General features: G+C 40.7%; 1 protein-coding gene across 14 annotated transcripts in view; it reads left to right on the top strand.

Annotated features, from left to right (window-relative positions):
• Positions 1 to 2,107: 2,107 nt before the first annotated feature.
• LOC141783828 (ryanodine receptor 3) overlaps positions 2,108 to 17,886 on the top strand; it is a 121,381-nt gene continuing 105,602 nt past the window's right edge. For 13 of the 14 annotated variants that reach the window (XM_074661371.1, XM_074661372.1, XM_074661369.1 and 10 more), the window contains exon 1: positions 2,108 to 2,450. In XM_074661371.1, the coding sequence (XP_074517472.1) occupies positions 2,403 to 2,450 (48 nt within the window). In that variant the 5' untranslated portion in view covers positions 2,108 to 2,402. The remainder of the gene's footprint in view (positions 2,451 to 17,886) is intronic. The other variant, XM_074661370.1, reaches the window with a different exon arrangement.

Genomic DNA, 17,886 nt, shown 5'->3' with positions numbered 1-17,886 from the left:
TTTGCCTTTGTTTTTTTCCCACTTCAACAGTGGTAATAAGACATATATATGTATGTGTGAAAATGTGTAGAAATATGTGTATGCTAATGTTAAACTAATATATACACACTAAAGGTATACTTACTCTGTATAGTAGAAGAGGCATGTCTGTGCTGTGGGGTGCTGGCCATGGTGCTGATCTGGACCAACACCAGAAATAGCAGCTACCATTAAAGCTGCAGTGGGTAGAAATGGAAAAATATTATTAAATTATATTATAAATTATTATTAAATATTATTTAAAAAATGAAAATTAATAAAAATTAAATGCAAAAATAATAAATTTTAAATTTAATAAAAATAAATACATAGATAAATAAAAGGTAAAATTATAATATAATAAGGGAATTGATACAAAGATAAATAAAGAAGCAAACTAAAATGCAAGAAATGGAGCAAATGTGATTTAAAAAAGTTATTTTTATAAAATGGTCACTATATCCTGACAGTAGTGTATGAGACAGCTAATCTGAAAAAAATTAAGGTGCCTCTGTGTCCTCCGGTGTCCTCCAGTGCTCCTATTGGCATCTGCAAGATTTCACAGAACGGAGGAAAACAACCAATCAGAGCCGAACTGGAGCCTTGCCGTCTCTGAGCAGCTGTCAATCACTCGCAAACTACGATCAAATGGTCAAACTAGGCAGCGCTGATCAAATATGAATCAATATTCGGTTACTGTAATGCCTATTTCTCACCTCAAATGTTTTCAGAAACATCTTCTAGTGTACTGTTTACATACAATATAGTATTAAACCTGCAGTAGGCAGAATATTTTTGGCATTATTGGGCAAAAATTCCATAATAACCGTTCAGCATATTGTAATTCAAGTGTTCTGAGAGAAAACTAGACTTCTGCACCTCCTCATGGCTCTGTTTTAAGGCTTTAAAAAATCTAGCCGGTGACGGAAGACTTTGGCAAATCACAGGTCATTTCAGAGAGAGAGAGAGCGTTCCTATTGGCTGTTCATTCAAAGGTAGCTCTCAATCACTCACAACCTCCGATCAAACAGTCAAACTAGGCAGCGCTGATCAAATATGAATCAATATTCTGTTACTGTAATGCCTATTTCTCGCCTCAAATGTTTTTAGAAACATCTAGTAGTGTACTGTTTAGCTGTAAAATTAGAAAGTTTATGACGCAGCCGCCATGTTGAGATCAGTTGAGGAAATACCAAGCACCGCCTACCAGCCGGAGCACAGCCAATAGGAACGCTCTCTCTCTGAAATGACCTGTGATTGGTCAAAGTCTCCCGTCACGGGCCAGATGTTTTTAAAGCCTGAAAACAGAGCCAAGAGGAGGTGCAGAAGTCTCTCTCAGAACACTTGAATTACAATATGCTGAAAGGTTATTATTTGCCCAATTATGCCCCAAAACTTTCTGCTTACTGAAGCTTTAATTCCCTGCATATTGTCGATTTCATTTTCACCATGTTTTCTGTGACTCAGTAGTTTGGAGATATAGGGCGAGAAAAACAAAAACAAACCTGTTAGAGAGTGAAATTAAATAAATAATAATTAAATGTAATAATATAATACATATACATTATATATATATATATATATATAAAATGAAAATAAATACAAATTTAATGCAAAAATAATACATTTAAAATGTAATAAAAATAAACACATAAATAAATAAAAGGTAAAATTATAATATAATAAGGGATTTAATACAAAGATAAATAAAGAAGCAAATTAAAATGGAAGAACTGGAGCAAATGTGATTTAAAAAAAAGTTATTTTTATAAAATGGTCACTATATCCTGACAGTAGTGCATGAGAAAGGTAATCTGAAAAAATGAAGGTGCCTTTGTGTCATTAGGCATTATATATATATATATATTTACATTTTATATATATATATATTTACATTTTATATATAGAAATCAATTTTCATCATTTGAATATGCTTTGGCAATATGCACAGCGTGACGTCATGCCAGTAAAGCCATTTTAATTGAATTGAATTGAATTGAGTGATTATCTCAACGCGTTTAATGCTCTTTGTTTGAATCTTCGCGCCTGCTCCTCACCGGGTTGTATGAACACGGTCTGCCGGTGACGTCGCAGATAAAGACCCCGCTCCGCTGCTGTTACCTCGGCTACACGACTTCATGGTGCTGCTTCTTCCTGCTTCTCCTCCACACACCGTCCCTACCGATGCTGACACACACTCCTCCTCCTCCTCCTCCTCCGGGCTGTGCTTGAGCACACAGTGGGGTTTGAGCACAGAGTGACAGATGCTGCGGTAGTCTCTCTCTCCTCCGCTGTATGGCCGTGGATTAGCTATATATGCTAATATCGATAGGAGAGAGGAGCCAGCGGAGGCTTGCCGAGTCTGAACAGGCTCCTTTGCAGCCATGGCTGAAGGTGGAGAAGGAGAGGATGAAATCCAGTTCCTCAGGACTGTGAGTACATTTGCACTTGAAGCTCTGGTGTCTGTGGAAATAGCTCTGTTTTTACCTTGCATGTGTGATTATTACTATCCTATTGCCTGTTGTGCACTTGTCTTTCCTCCCAGTCGTTGTTGCATCCTCCAGCCTTTGATAACCCTTCTGCCTCTTGCAGATGTTAGAGGCGGTGATAGTGCTCTATTGTTTTTTGCGCATCGCATCGCTTGACAAGCTATTGTCTTTTTCTGCAGTGTGTTTTGTCTCAAGAAGTTGACAGCACTATATGTCCCATGTAAAACTTACATTATGCACCTTGCACCTTGCTGGTATAGTCACAATTGTCTAGACAGGTTGACAGTACAAAACACTGTGATTTAACTTTAAATGACTTAATTACTTGTTCTTGTAGCATCACTTAAATCTCTTGTGTGCAGTGTGCATGCTGTTTTATAATATATTCAAAACGTGCAGTGTATAGACTGCCTGGTCCAGACAGTCACCAAAGGTTCCTGTGCAGCAGCAAGATTCAAGATTCAAGCCCTTTATTGTCATTGTGTAGTACAATGAAATTAGATTGTGACAATCCCATAGGCGCTAATGAAAAGATAATACAATAAAAAAGAGAGTGCACTATAAATATAAAAGATAATACAATATAAAATATAAAAATACAATATGTATATTGATGAGATGACAGTTTTGCCAGATTATTGCACAAAGTGACCGTCAGATAATTATATAATTATTGCACAGCATCATATAAATATTGCACAGAGTAATCAGCATGTTATTGCACATGTCCGTAACAGTAGATTTACAGTATTTACATTGCAAAAGAGACACAAAAAAGGTAAGCAAAGGTCTATACACATGAACATTTTTTGTAATAAATACAGTATTGCTGCACCGGAGCCAGGTTACGAATGCATGTCTTACTTGTTGGACATAAAGCCAGTGTAAACAGGCTGTATTATATGCTCATAAAAAAGAGGCTAATATTAGTATTAAACAAGCTGCAGACTATTTGCTCCTCTTGTCTTGACAGTACAGTGAAAATATGTGCCACTTATTAAAAATGCATTTCTTAAGCTGAAAATGAGTGTTTAAGATTGGAAATGTCTGGCAAGTGGTTGTACAGAGAGAGAGAGAAAGAGAGCGAGAGAGAGAGAGAGAGGAACACTTTCCACAGTTGACAAAGATAGATGATGACATGATGTGCTCATCTATGGTAAAATGCATTGAGAGGCATATCATGTCTGAAAATACACACTCGTCTAGGACAGATGAAGGAGCAGAGCGAGCGCTGGAGGTCTTCCAGAAAGACCCCGAGACAGTAGGAGGTGTTTGGTTGCACATAGCACTGGCACTGCTGCTTGTGGTTTCCCTTTTTTATTAAGCTGCTCACAGATGCGCAACCTGCTGTATTGTTACGGAGACAGGGATGTTCTTGTTTTTATGTAAATTATAGAAATTTTTTAATGTCCAGGTTTCAAAACACATTTTTACAAGGCAATGTTTCTTAGTAATCAACCCAACAGTTAACAGTGTCAACAGAGATGTAAGCAGACACATGCATCTTCATAACACTAGCTTTAGGTATCAGATAAACAACATACAGCAGGTGATGGATTCTTGATTATATGGCAGTGTTTTGGCACTGAAAGGCTTGCCTATCCTCAGGAATGGCAGTGATCTTTAAAATGCTCCTTCCTTTCACTCAGAAAAAGCTGATACCTCGTCCTTATTTGTCCCACAGCCCCCCAACCTTTTAACCACAGCACATAGAGGTCACCACATCAGCATGCCTGCCACTCAAAAAAACAAGCTGACATTTCAGCACCACTTCTCCTCTTTTTCTGGGTTTGAACTTAAATGCCACCAATCGACAATCAGGATTTTTTGAGCCTCATGAGAGTTGTGGATTTAATCGTTTTTGCTAGCTTGAGTGTTTTTTGTTCCCATTTTGTTAGAGTATTTTTCCCCCAGATGTGACGCGGGGAGAGGAATTGAGATGCCATTGACTAAAAGGAAACTGCTGTTGCTTTTAAAAAAAGGGCTTAGCAGCAGCTTGTTGCATCCCTCCACACGGGGAAGCAGCTGACAGGCTGGATGGTGTTGGGATGGGGGGGCGCAGTGAGCGAGCTCGGTGTTCATGAGTGTGACAATGTGTGTGTGTGTGTGTGTTGAATGCAAATGCGGAGCTGTAGCTGTGTGGTGCAGTCAGGCTGCACCAGACGTGCCACAGCAGAGCACAGTGCAGAAATTATTCATCAGTCCCAGCAAGGCACGGCTGAACTACTCTGTGTAGAGGAACAGAACAGATACACAAGTACATGCACACATATATATATACATTTATCTACAGTACATGACTGAAGTCAGTCCTGCAGAAACAAATGCTCAATTGGATGCACATATGTCAATTCAAAAACATACATGCATATATATATACACACACACTCTAAACTTGCTTTTACATCGGTGGCACTAAGTGGCGAACAGTATGAGGATATGTAGAGGCAATATATTTTTTTGCCGGCATCCAAATGTTGCTTGTTATTGGAGTCAAGGAGCTTGATAAAGCAGTTCACAAACTGCCTTTTCTCCAACAGCACAAAGTAATTTCCCTGGAGTGGTAGCAGAAATTACCCCTGCCGGACTGCTGCCTATAAAGCCAACTCAGTGGGAGGAAAGGAAAGGAAGAGAGGGGAAAGAGCGAGGGTATCTCAGCCGTGGGTAATTTGATGTTACTGGAAGAGGAACAGTGTTGATTGTGAGTTGGGAGAGGCAGAAAAAAAACTGCTGTTTAATGTCAGAGGTGGCAAGGGGGCCGCACCGACACTTTAATAAGGCTGCATATTCTACAGGAACTTTATTTGTCCTGTTTGGAAATTGGATATGTCCTTAGATGCACAAGCTCTAGCAGCACTGGCTTCATTATAAGCAGTATATTGAATAAAATATCAGCTTATGGCTGCTCGTTACGTAAGAGTAGTTATCCAAATGAATTGCTTGCCTACTGTGCGTTGGGCCATTAGAGAAAGAAGAGGGAGTCGTCACAAACTTTTGTTCTTTTCTCACTCTGCTTTTTCGTTGTTTCTTGACAGAAGGCCACTTATTAGTAAAAACGGTACAGCCCGCGGTGTGACCATCCATGCACACAGGCGCACACGTTGCTCTCTGTTGCGAGGATCCCCGCTAGGCGAAATATCAGATTCCGGTGATCTATTAGCAGTTCGAGTGGGAGTAGCGACTTTGAAAAGGCCAGACTAGGGCTGTGACTAATGCACTGTGGCAGCGTTTGGCTTGTTTATGTGAAGAAGGCACCGGTCTCACTTTGCATCCAGGCGATGACTGTCAGTGCGGCAGCACAGATGTGATGCAACGAGCCAAACCGGCAGACCAAAACATTAACCACATCAAAGAAAACGCATAAGATGGTGAAGCAGTGAAGTGTTAATTTTGGCTGTGCGATGTGCCTGTGACACCAGTGCCAGAGCTTGCTGCCTCCTCAGCCACTTATGCCTCTGTGAACACCATGCTTGGTGTCTCTTCCTTGTTATTCTGTTGCTCTTTTTTGCTCTTCTTTCCCTTTCAACATATTTTGCATTTCACTTTTTCCTGCTTTTATCTCTCGTCATCTCCCTGTGGCTCTTATTCTTCTCATACCCATTGTGATCCGTTGCTTCTTTGCATGCTATTGACATGTGCTACTATGTGTATCTATGTATATTGAAATGGTGATGTGAGAGATGCTGTGAGAGTGGAGGCTGCATCTAACAGCTCCATGCTGACCCAGAGGCAACCAAAGGTGCCCTTGATCTGCAGTGTGCAGCACTATAAAACTGTACAGAAGCATCCTTAGTTAGGCCAAGTGTTCCAGGTTATTTCTGACCTTTCATCACAAGCCGAAAAACTAATTTCTCCGGTGTGTCCTATATCTAAGTTGTTGGTTGCATGGTTTCAGCGCTACAAGTACGCCCGACTCGCTCCATATTTGGCTCCTCCTGTTACTCTGTCACTTGCCCTGTGTATAATTATTAGAGATCACCATGAAATTATTCCCGCTGATGGGAATTCAGTTCAGCACATCATCGTATTCTACTTGACACTAAGGAGGGGAGCTTTAATGTTATTATGATGAGGTCTGCCGTCATTTCATGGTTGAATTAAAAAAAGTAATGGCTCAGTTTCGTCAGTGACCAAAAGGCTTTTTTGAGCATTATGGTATAGATTTGACCGCAGAGATTCACTCCGAAATAACTTTGTGAGGAAGTGATATCATGAAAAAATCTTTTCATGCAAATTGTGACAGGGAATATTGTCTTGTCTAGTGTTTTTTTTTTTTTGCATATGTTTTTACCAGCTGATACTGTATGTTTTCTTAGATGCAGAAAAAGACTCTCTTTATTTCTAGATAATTGATTTATTTCTGACATACTGTCAAGGGCAAGTGTGAAATTAAATGATTTATAGTGGTTCTTTTCCGAGACGAGTTGCATTTAAAACTACTCAGAATGCAAAGTTATATCATCATGTATAAGGCCTGGTATTGATCAAATACATACCCTTTTTCTGCACTGCACATATACTTTCAAATCCCTACTGCAGTATTGATTTCCCTCATATCTCCCATTAACATCACCTGAGAGCTCATTCAAAAAGCTCAACTTGCAGAAAAGTAAGTTGGTGTAAGGTTCAGTGTGGCAGTGTTGTTCAGAAGAATGCTGTTTCTCTGTGTTGCGTGATGAAGATGGACAGATAAGATAGGCCTGTGATGTAGAGGGAATTAAGCCAGCAGGCCTGCCCAGAGACAACCCAGTGTAAAGCTGCGGTAATGAGCTATTGATCGTGCCACCAAATGAAGAAATTTCCTCCAGTAATGTCAGTTGCATGCAGTAAGCAGGCCTGATTGATCTGGTGTTTCAGAGCATGAATGTTTAATAAGGCAGTGTAGGAAGCTTCCTCCCAAAGAAGACCCCGTTGTTCTGTTCTCTTTGGTTGTAGACCTCCAACGTGTCTGCCATTGATGTTTGCAACTATAGAATCAGAGGAGGGCAAGCCTTGATGTGACAGTGCTGACAATCCATTAACTGATCTTCTAAATTGTAGGGTTGTCAATCGGTTGAAATATTTAATCGTGATTAATCACATGATGGTCCATAGTTAATCGCGATTAATCGCAAATAAATCGCACATTTTTTATCTGCCCAAAATGTACCTTAGAGGGAGATTTGTCAAGTATTTAATACTCTTATCAACATGGGAGTGGGCAAATATGCTTGCTTTATAATGTATGTATGTGTATATTTATTATTGGAACAACAACAAAACAATTACAAATATTGTCCAGAAACCCTCACAGGTACTGCATTAATCAAATCATAACATGGCAAACTCAAGCCCAACAGGCAACAACAGCTGTCAGTGTGTCAGTGTGCTGACTTGACTATGACTTGCCCCAAACTGCATGTGATTATCATAAAGTGGGCATGTCTGTAAAGGGGAGACTCGTGGGCACCCAGAGAACCCATTCTCATTCACATATCTTGAGGTCTGAGATCAAGGGACCCTTTTGAAAATACGTTTTTCCTTGCCAAAAATGAGTCTAAGTTTGGAGCGTTATTTAGCCTCCTTCACGACAAACTAGTATGACATGGTTGGTACAACCTAAAAATTGCAAGTTGTGTGAATGCGTTAAAGAAATTATTGGCGTTAAAATGAATTTGCATTAACGTGTTATTAGCGTTGAATACATTCCTTGACCCAAGACAGTTTCCCTAGGTAAGTAAGCAAATCATGAACAAAAAAATAAAACGACAAACAACCAAAGATAAATTAATTCAGAGGTGTCATGCGTAAACTTATACTAAACAATGCAGAAAACTCAATTTGTTGTATGTGGGAACACTTCATCATATAAAAAAATTTCCTCATATACAACATCAATGTTATTTTTCATGTAGCCAGCGTCAACATTATTTAATTATTAAAAGATGTTAAACCCCAACTATTAAAGTATTACACCTTAACTGTGCCATGCTTCAGTGATGATCAGTGTCAAGCCACTTTTGAGAAAGACTTATATGAGTTCATCCCTCACACTATAGTGTGTATATCTAGTTAGAATCTGAATGAAAACAATAACCAGATTTACTGAAGTGAACTATATTAACAGTTCAAGTCTGTCTGTAATCAGAAATAAAAAGTTAAAACAAGACACATTTACTACTTTTCAAAATCGTATGCAAATCTATGCCTAACAAACTTTCACGCTTCATCAAAACTCATGAAAGTTAATAATTATATGTCAGCATTTGCATAAAGAAAGGCTTCCTGACAAGTGATTGGACTGGACTGACATACTTGTTCAAGTGAATGAATAACAACAACCACTTATTTGATACCCGTTTATGTACAATAAGTTAATTGTGATTCCCACCAGGGACACAATAGCTATTGTACACAGACCAATCCTTTCCTGGCACAGGTCACTTTATTCAGAGGCAAAATGTTTTTTCTCCCTTATCTTTACAAAGAGCACCGATGTCGATGAGTCATAGCCCTTTTGGTTCTTTGTAGCTCCTTTTGTGCTTTGGCCACCTCCTGATATCCACGGTTGGCTGCTTTGGACCAACAACAATGCAGTGTAATTAATCCTAGAAGCTCCACCGACAGCATACAGGAAACATGCAAACATAACATTGTTGCACACCACTACATTACTTTCAAACAGGGCTGCTCATCTTGTTGGAAATGGAGGCTATATTAGGAAATCTGTGTAACATCACGCTAGCCAAATTAATGTTTGAAGCATATGTTGAGCACAATATCTAACACATCTACTTAGAAGACGCTGTGTTAGCCGGTTAGCTCTATGTATCCTGCAGTACATTAGCACTACCGCTGTTTGGTTCAAAGCTTTGGTGCTGTTCTCTGTTTCCTTTCACCTCTTGCCATCTCGTTTAAATTTTACCTCAAAAATACCATGTGTGCATTTGCCACAGGCTCCACTAGCAGCAGCCACTGTTAACCTGTTGTTAGCTGCTGCCTCCTCCATAGCTAGCAGGGCCGTCTCTGCTTCTCTGCTTCTCTGCTTCTCTTTGCCATCACTTCTTGGCAGTTAATGTTGGCTCACACGTTCATGTATTTCTGAATATGCTGTACTCCAAAAGGCTGTGGATATCTGTTAGTCACTGGTAGTAGAACATATGTTCCCTCCAAATTTTTTACTGTTTTTTTGTTTTCTCACCTTTCCCTCTAAAATAATCTCTTTTTTCGCTATGACTCAGAGCAGATGAGTGCAGGTACATTCATAATACGTAGCACTCAAGCACCCAGGATGTGCGCCGGTCGTTGATCCCGACTTTCGTAGTGGCCAAACGGCGTTACTGCAACTTCCGTGTCAGTCACGTGATGCATTGGGCCCAAAAATACTTTTCCCCATAGACTTACATTGGGAAAGAGACGTCTGTAACTCAGTGGATAATTTATTTTGAGGTGAATCAACTTTCCAGTACGAACACTCTAATAGCCCTTATTTAAAAAAATTTAGTTTTTAAAGTTGTAAAACGCACTAATAGCTGAATCCAGAGTTATTTCCCTTCCTCCGTTCATGTTAGTGAGACCCAGACCGAGGCAGGAGAGCCAGCCGTAGCGACGGCGTGACGTTGGGACCCCGTGACCGAGTCATGTGACAGAGCGGACGCTACTGTGCATGTCCCATGTGCCCAAGATCCGGGTACTTTTCCAGACGGAAGTCGAGCCATTTAGGCTTCATGCGCCACAGAGCAACTTTCATAGGAATGAACGGGGCCCCGCCTCCAACGCTGTGTCCAGTTCTCTTAATACATCCATGGTAGCACTGCCCTGGCTGTTGACTTAGTTTTACTTTCAAAATAGGGATGTACCGATCTTTTTCAATCCTGATACCAATAGCGATACCTGGGCTTTGGTATCAGCCGATACCGAGCATCAATCCGATACCAGTGTTTAATTAATAAGCTGCATGCCTCACTGTGTGGAAGTGACAGGGATCATTATTTTTATGTGTAAGACAAACAACATCAGCCTTGACTTAAACGTTGTTTTCCTAACTTTGTAAAACAAAATAACAAGGTAACAAAATAAATACATAGATTGAAATTTACTGCAAATTGTACACCAGCAACTTGCTAAAAAATCTTTAAAATTAACAGGAATTACAATTCAAGTGTAAACGTTTTTATTGCAACAACAATTAAAATTCAAGTCTATAATGTATATAGTATATATACATAGAATTAAATTGAATAGATCGGCTCCATTGTCACAGATACCAGATCCAGCTAATTGAGTCAATATCGGCCCGTTATCCAATCTGGTATCGGTGCATCATCCCTATTTCAAAATACTGCAAATGGTTTACCTGAGTGATGTCACATCCTTTGATCAAATTACCTGCCCTGACCTTAAAGGACACATTGATATGTAGCTAGCTTAGGTTAGCATAAAGCCTGGAAGCAAGGGGAAATGGCCTCTGTCAAAATGTTAAAAAATATATACATGTAAAATGTTACTAAGTGAGCTTTAGGGGCGCTGTTGTAGACAAAAATGTGAGTTTCAGAGACTTTGTTTCCTGCATTCTGGTGACTTAAATATTTAAATTTTACTTTTAATTCTCAGGAAAGAATACAGAATAGTTCGCCCCTCTGGCGTAAAATTGTCTGCCCCTGCTTGAGTTATTCATTCTTTTAGTACTGCTATTGTTCTCCCTGTCTCTCATTCACTGAAGACTCTTTCAGACACAACGCGACAATGGCACCATTGCGCTCTGAAACCCATTATTACTACTGGTGTTGTCAGGCTTTCTCAGTTTTATCTCTGTTTTCTCAATCATTTGATGATGAGTCGCAAATCAACCGCATCAACTACATCCTCCTCCAAGGTGTCACTGTTTGCTCCCATTATACCCAAAACAAACCAGAGAATCACCCCCTTTAATTTGCTGCAGGGTTGGCTCCAAATCCATCCAGCGAGAAAAAGTTTGGCTCATTTAAAACTTTCTGCCAGATATTGACCAAACAGTGTACAGCTTTCTGTGAAGATCTATTGTAATTACTGATGTGGACAGACAGACTCGTGTAGTAGAGCAGACACCTGGTGATGGAACTCAAATGAACACAGTTACATAGTTATGTACTAAACATGAGGGGCTGATGCAGTTTCAACCAAACCAAGAGGAAGTATATTTATTAGTTCACTTCCTGAGAACATATCTTTCACAGTAAATGTTGTGCAACTGAAACATTTTATGATTTCAGTACGTGTGCGACCGACAGCCCTGTTACCACAGAAACAATGTCGGTTATTCAAACATTTTACCAGGTATAAAAATTAAAACGCTCACTACTTTTGGTCGTGCTTGTGAATCATTCTCCTCCTACATAATGCAGCTCTGGTATCTGCCGTAATTATGTCCAATGTTCTGTGTCCCCACTGTGCCCCTAATAGGCCATTTAGAGGAGTGTTTACTGCCGCAATCTGCTGCTGCTGAGGCTCACTTTGTAGGAGAAAGTTAAGTGTTGAGTTGAGTTTTTTAAGCAAACCTTCACAGTCTTCTGAAAATGTAATCCCGGATTGTTATGCTGTGGGCGATGTACTCCCAGTGCCACCGGTGCATGTTAGTGAAGCATCTTATTGACTTCGCTGAGGCTGTGTAATTGAGTAATTTGCAGGATCTTCACACATAGGTGCATCCGCTGCTACAACAATTGCTGTGTTGAGAAAATCCAGTGATGTTCCCCCTCCAGGCGGGTGCCAAAGTCTCGGCCTTTTCATCTGATATTGACAACGGTGGCGTTTCCCACCTCATAAAAGATTCATACGTCTTTAACAACCTCTGCGTTGCACCACGCCAGCACAGACAAGAAGATATCACCCTCTTTATTGGGTCTTGTTGCTGCAGAGTCAACGATGTGTGGTATAAAGAAATGCACTATCCTGCCTTGCCAGCAGGCAGGGTTGAAGATTCATGGGGGGTTGCATGAACTAGCGAGGATACTCATAATGACACATGCATGCCAGCTCATATTAAAGCCACGTTACCCTCATCAGTGCCCAACAAATTTGCAATTTTTCGAGGGTATTCCCTGCCAACATGGCATTATACCATAGCTTTTTTGAAACTGTGTCTAGCCCTGCAGGTGAGGGAAACGCAGAGAGATAGTGGAGCATTTTTTTATTCCCCCACTGAGCTGAGTATCTCTGCAGCATTGCTCAGTTTTTTTTCACAGCCCCCGGTAGCACTCCCTCCCAACTTACAGAAGTGTTTCTGTGGCAGTATAGCTGAGGAGCTGACACTTCAAAAGTACCTCACCAAGCTCCTAATGGCCTCTTCCTGAAATATATGACAAATCAGACAGAGTGCTGCAGGTTGATATTTGATGCAGTAAAAATTGCCTTACAAGAGGCTGCCTTCTGACTCTGAGCCCGGATAAGGTGAGATGTCTGTTTTTCCACCTGCTTTTTCCTGACACGTCGCTCAGGTTGACGTGTCCCTAAATTTGACGATCGACACCAAGTCAAACTATTTCAGCACTCTCTCCTTCTATCTGCCTTCTCTCCTCTTGTGCGATCCTTTCCCCCCCTCCCGAGTCTCAGCTGTGGTTTAGCTTTGACACCAGAACTCTTCACCTGGGCCTCATCACCAGTCCCTGAACAAACAGAGTTTGACACAGCGGTGTCTCCGCTGTAGTTCAATCTCAGCTTTCCTCTGTGCAAGCATGTGGATGAGTGCTCTGAAGAATTTTAGTCAGGTCAGGCCTTAAAGGACAATGGGTATTTTTATCCCGGAGAAGCTGACACTGCGATCACCGTTATTGCATATATAGGGAACAAGTGTAATCCTGTTACACCGTCTCGGTGTCTGCAGAACAGAATAAAAGAACATCATTTCTAACATGTATATCTCCAGTTTTCTGAACAGATAATCTAGTTAGAATATAAAACCATGTCTTTCTTGGCAAGAGTTAGATGAGAATATCAGAATTACTCCTACGTCTGTATGCTCAATATGAAGTTGAAGCTAGCAGATGATTAACTTACATGCATCTTAGCGTAAAGACTTAGAGTGTGTTCCAATCCACGTACTTCCTGATGTACACTTCAATGTAGTGCACTGTGTGCACTCTGTACTTACTTGAGTAGTGCGTAAATGTCAACGGGGTAGGGTCGTCTCAAGTCGCATACTCTGCAGCGCACTGACCAGAAATGACGATCGCAACATTTCACCGCGGCTCGCTACACGCCAAAATATCTGCCTGCTTTGTTGTAGAAAAAAATGAAAGCAGAGTGAAAATTACGTTTCCAACGTCGTCGCCTACGTCTACGATGTGTCCTCCTGTTGGCTGAGAATACACCGGTATGTTTACGTATGGTATTGTTTTATTCTGTTATCTACGTATGTTTGAATAGTGGTCGTGGTCACGCCCCTTCCGCTACGATCTGACCGTTTGGAGTACAACATCCTGGTACTTTGAGTGTACTGCATTTTGCCATACTTCACAGTGTGAACGCACTTATGCACTCAAAACAGTAAGTGTAAGTACGGAAGTACGCGGATTGGAACACACTCTTAGCTTAGCGGGGGGAAACAGCGAGCCTTGCTCTGTTCAAAGGTGAAAAAAATCCTCCCGCTAACTTCTCTAAAACTCACCAATTAACATTTTATATCTCATTTTGATGAGACTCCAGGAACTCACGGGCCAGACCAAGGAATAGCCCCAGCACATAAGTCTATTTTACACATTGGGTTTTTGTATGGATTCAAAAAAACAAGATATAATGGTTTAATTAGTGAGCTTTAGAGGTGCTTGGCAGATTTTTATTTACCTCGGACAGAGCCAGGTTAGTTGTTTTCCCCCCAGCTTTGAGAAATATGCTTAGCAGTGCAGTTTAGCTTAGCATAAATACTTGAACTGCTCGCCTGGCTCTTTGCAAAGGTAAAGCTAGCACCTCTAAAGCGGACTAATTAACACGTTATATATCTTGTTTGTTTAGTTTATGGATTGCCTTGACTCCAGGAAGTCACTGCTCCTGGCAAATAATCTGTTTTACACATAACCCCAACCGCAAGTTGTCATTTATACACTTCGTTTTTTATACAAATTAAACAAGGCTAGCTATATCCTCTGTTTCTCATTTATGCTAAGCTTACCATCTCCTGGCTCCAGCTTCATGTTTAATGGAGACATGGGAGTGGTGATTGATTGTCTCATCTGACTCTCAGCAAGAAACTAAATACCGTTAAGCGTATTTCTCCCACATGTCAAACTATTGCTTAAAACACTGGCAGGGAGACATTACAGTAGACATTAAACTGACATGAAAATGTCATGACATAGGATGTGTCATTGCTGTAACACCTGCAATCACTGCTCCCTTTGATATTCTAGGTCACATATACAGTACTTGCACTTTCGTGACCTGAAAGCAATAATTTCCATCTCCACACCGCTCTCTCTCTCTCTCTCTCTCTCTCTCTCTCTCCGTCTCTCTCTCTCTCTCTCTCTCCGTCTCTCTCCGTCTCTCTCTCTCTCTAGCGTCACACAGTAGAAATTGTGAGTCAGGCTTTGCCTCCTGGACGCAGGATGGTTACAGATGCACCTGTTAGTGCTGCGCTCCCTTTGGAGCTCCAAGAAGGCTCTTCCTCTAAAAATACAACACGTTGCTTGTCAGAAAGTAGAGGCAGCCTGTTTTCCCTTCTCTGTGCCACAGAAAAAAATCTCAATTCCCTTGGTAACTGAGGTTACTTTGTGGGGAGGAAGCAGAGGGAGTGAGAAGTAGTTTCTTTTGTTCCCCCCAGTGCAAAGCCCCAGCTACAGCGCTGTCACATATTGCCCCTTAGCATCCCCAATGCCGTCATGTAGTCAGGGGAAAAATGCAATACTAGCCCAATCTTCTTCCGTAGTTGTTGCATTGCCTCACGTCAAAGCACTTTAAGACATTACAGAGATGTTCCATTGTCATGTTTTCCTTTTTTTTTGTTCAACAGTATGGACAGTGGAAGCCTAAAGCAAGGAAGTGATGAAAATGCTTACTTAGCCTTTCACATTAAAGCCACCGCCAGGGAGGAGAAGCAATGCTGCAAGGTGCAATGAAATACTTTACAGCCTCCCTCCGCTGCTCCTTCGCTGGTGAAGCATGCAGACCGGCTTAATGCCTCTAGACCTGGGAGGGATTTGATCCGTCTGCGGGGCTCACTTAGTCACACTTGTTTTATAAACTTTCTCCTCACATGACCTGCAGCAGCCCTCATTTTTAATGGACTAACACTGTAACTTTTCTTTTTATGTCTACGCTCTAATATACTGTTGCATTGGAAAGCTAACAGCAGCTTCAAACGTTCTGTGCCATTTAAGATGCAGTCATTTTTCACCCCGAGCTATTTGGCTCACAGTGATCGCCATACCCGTCTAATCTCCAAGATGGATTGCCTCTGTCCATATGGTTGCTGCTGTTCACAGCTGTATAGTGTGAGCGTATGGTGATTGTGTAATTAGATTGCCTACAGTGATTAGGCAGTGCGGTCTGAAGCACAATATGCACCAGATGACTGTTACACGCACACAAACAACCTGAGAGGAACAAATATGGATGGGACTATTGAACCACCGCAGAGTAGATTATTGTGATGCGCCTTGCCAGTATTTTCTTGTTTATTTATTCTTAGAAATTCGACTGTGCATCAATGGATTTTTCAGCCAATTAGCTACCCCAAACCAAGCTGAAATTGAGAGATAACATTGTAGTTAAGTTATTTTTCAGAGTGCAAAAAGCTGTGGATACTAAGAGTTGCTGTAGATATTGGTGTACAGTAGAGAGATTGTACAGGAACTGTTACTGATGTGGGCTTGTAACATCCATCGAGACATTGCAAATTATATATATAAATAAACCTGATCCAATATTTGCAGATTTTACGTTTAGATTTACAGCTTACTGGTTACTTCTGAAATTCCATACTAACATGCTATTTAGTACGCTAAAACAATTTGAGATTTTTTTAGTATGTCCGAAACCTTAGTATGAAACCAAATGCATACTATTTCTGGTAAAATATTACAGTATGCTAAAGCTGTACACTATGGCGGCATAAATATCCTACAATGCAATATGGTAGTGACGACAAAGATGACGGACAGCTCTGTAACGTCAATAACGCTTCAATTTAAGTGTAAGTATAAGATTTCACTTTGCTAGATTTAATATATTTTTTTAAATTAAAGGAATTAAATCTGTCTAAATTCAGACTTTATGATTCTCACAAATCATCGTTTGGTCACATGAAGTTGGAACGGGTTACCATGGTTACGCGCCTCCAGCCGGCAAGGAGGCTCTCGAGAAGTGACGACGTAAATTACTGCTCAGTCAGTGCTTTTCGAAAAGAAACATAGTGCTGTTAATTCACACAAAAGTATGTACAACAATAGTAAACATATTGGGTATGTAGTGCATAGCAGCCACTGTGTACAAATGACAAATGGGTTTAGTGATTCTCCAAACTACATTCTGTATCTATGCCAGTGGTGTCCACCATGCAGCTGCATGCATTTAGTGCCAGGGACTGGCCACTGACACTGTTCAATAACAAGCTGTAAAACTGTCATCCTCAGCACCCTTAGCAAAGCCTTTAAAGGAGGCTGAAATTTTAACAGATGTCGAGATTAATTTATAGTGTCACTCTGGCCTGTGGATATTAATGATGTGTGTGTGTGTGTGTGTGAGTTCTTGGTGCTCTCTATAGCTCTGTTTGCCTTTCATTCTCTGTATCGCTCTGTCTGTGCTCTGGGGGCTGCAGCATGTTCAGCACTCTGCCTCAAGATGAGCATTAGCTCTCCCGTTTACACAGCAACACTGACTCATGAGAACAAAGCTTTGCTCCTCTAGTCCAACGTTCTCTTTTTCTCTTTTGCTCTTTCCATCTCTGCTGGTGTCACACACACAGTGTGAGAGAGCATTAAGATAAAAGTCTATGAATCACTTCAACAGTAAGCCAGCAGAAAGCGAATGTGTAGTATCTACCAGAATATTCTGGAGGAAACATTTCTTGTGCTTCCTCTGATACTGGAGGACCATTATAGAATAAGATGGAAAAAGGAAATACTCTACAATTAATGTCCTGCAAATAGTTTCAGTCCAAGTGTTGGTGCTAATAACGTGACCTTGATTTGATCCTCATTAACTAATACAGTATGAGGGACCAGCTATTCACAAATCCATTAGTACGTTTGTACGTAATGTCCTTCTTAAGTTCTGGCTAGTGAACACTTAAGTAATGTTTTAATTAGTTGCAAGGAAACACCTGTGGCACCGTCCAATCAAAAGCTGTCGACTATATAAACAGGAAGTCATTGTAACATCACAAGCTGCAGCATAACTGCCAAGAATAAGTTTAGAGGGCCAAGTGATA

Source organism: Sebastes fasciatus, chromosome 15 (genome assembly GCF_043250625.1).
Source record: "Sebastes fasciatus isolate fSebFas1 chromosome 15, fSebFas1.pri, whole genome shotgun sequence".
NCBI lineage: Eukaryota > Metazoa > Chordata > Actinopteri > Perciformes > Sebastidae > Sebastes > Sebastes fasciatus.
This window is presented reverse-complemented; position numbering and strand designations above follow the sequence as displayed.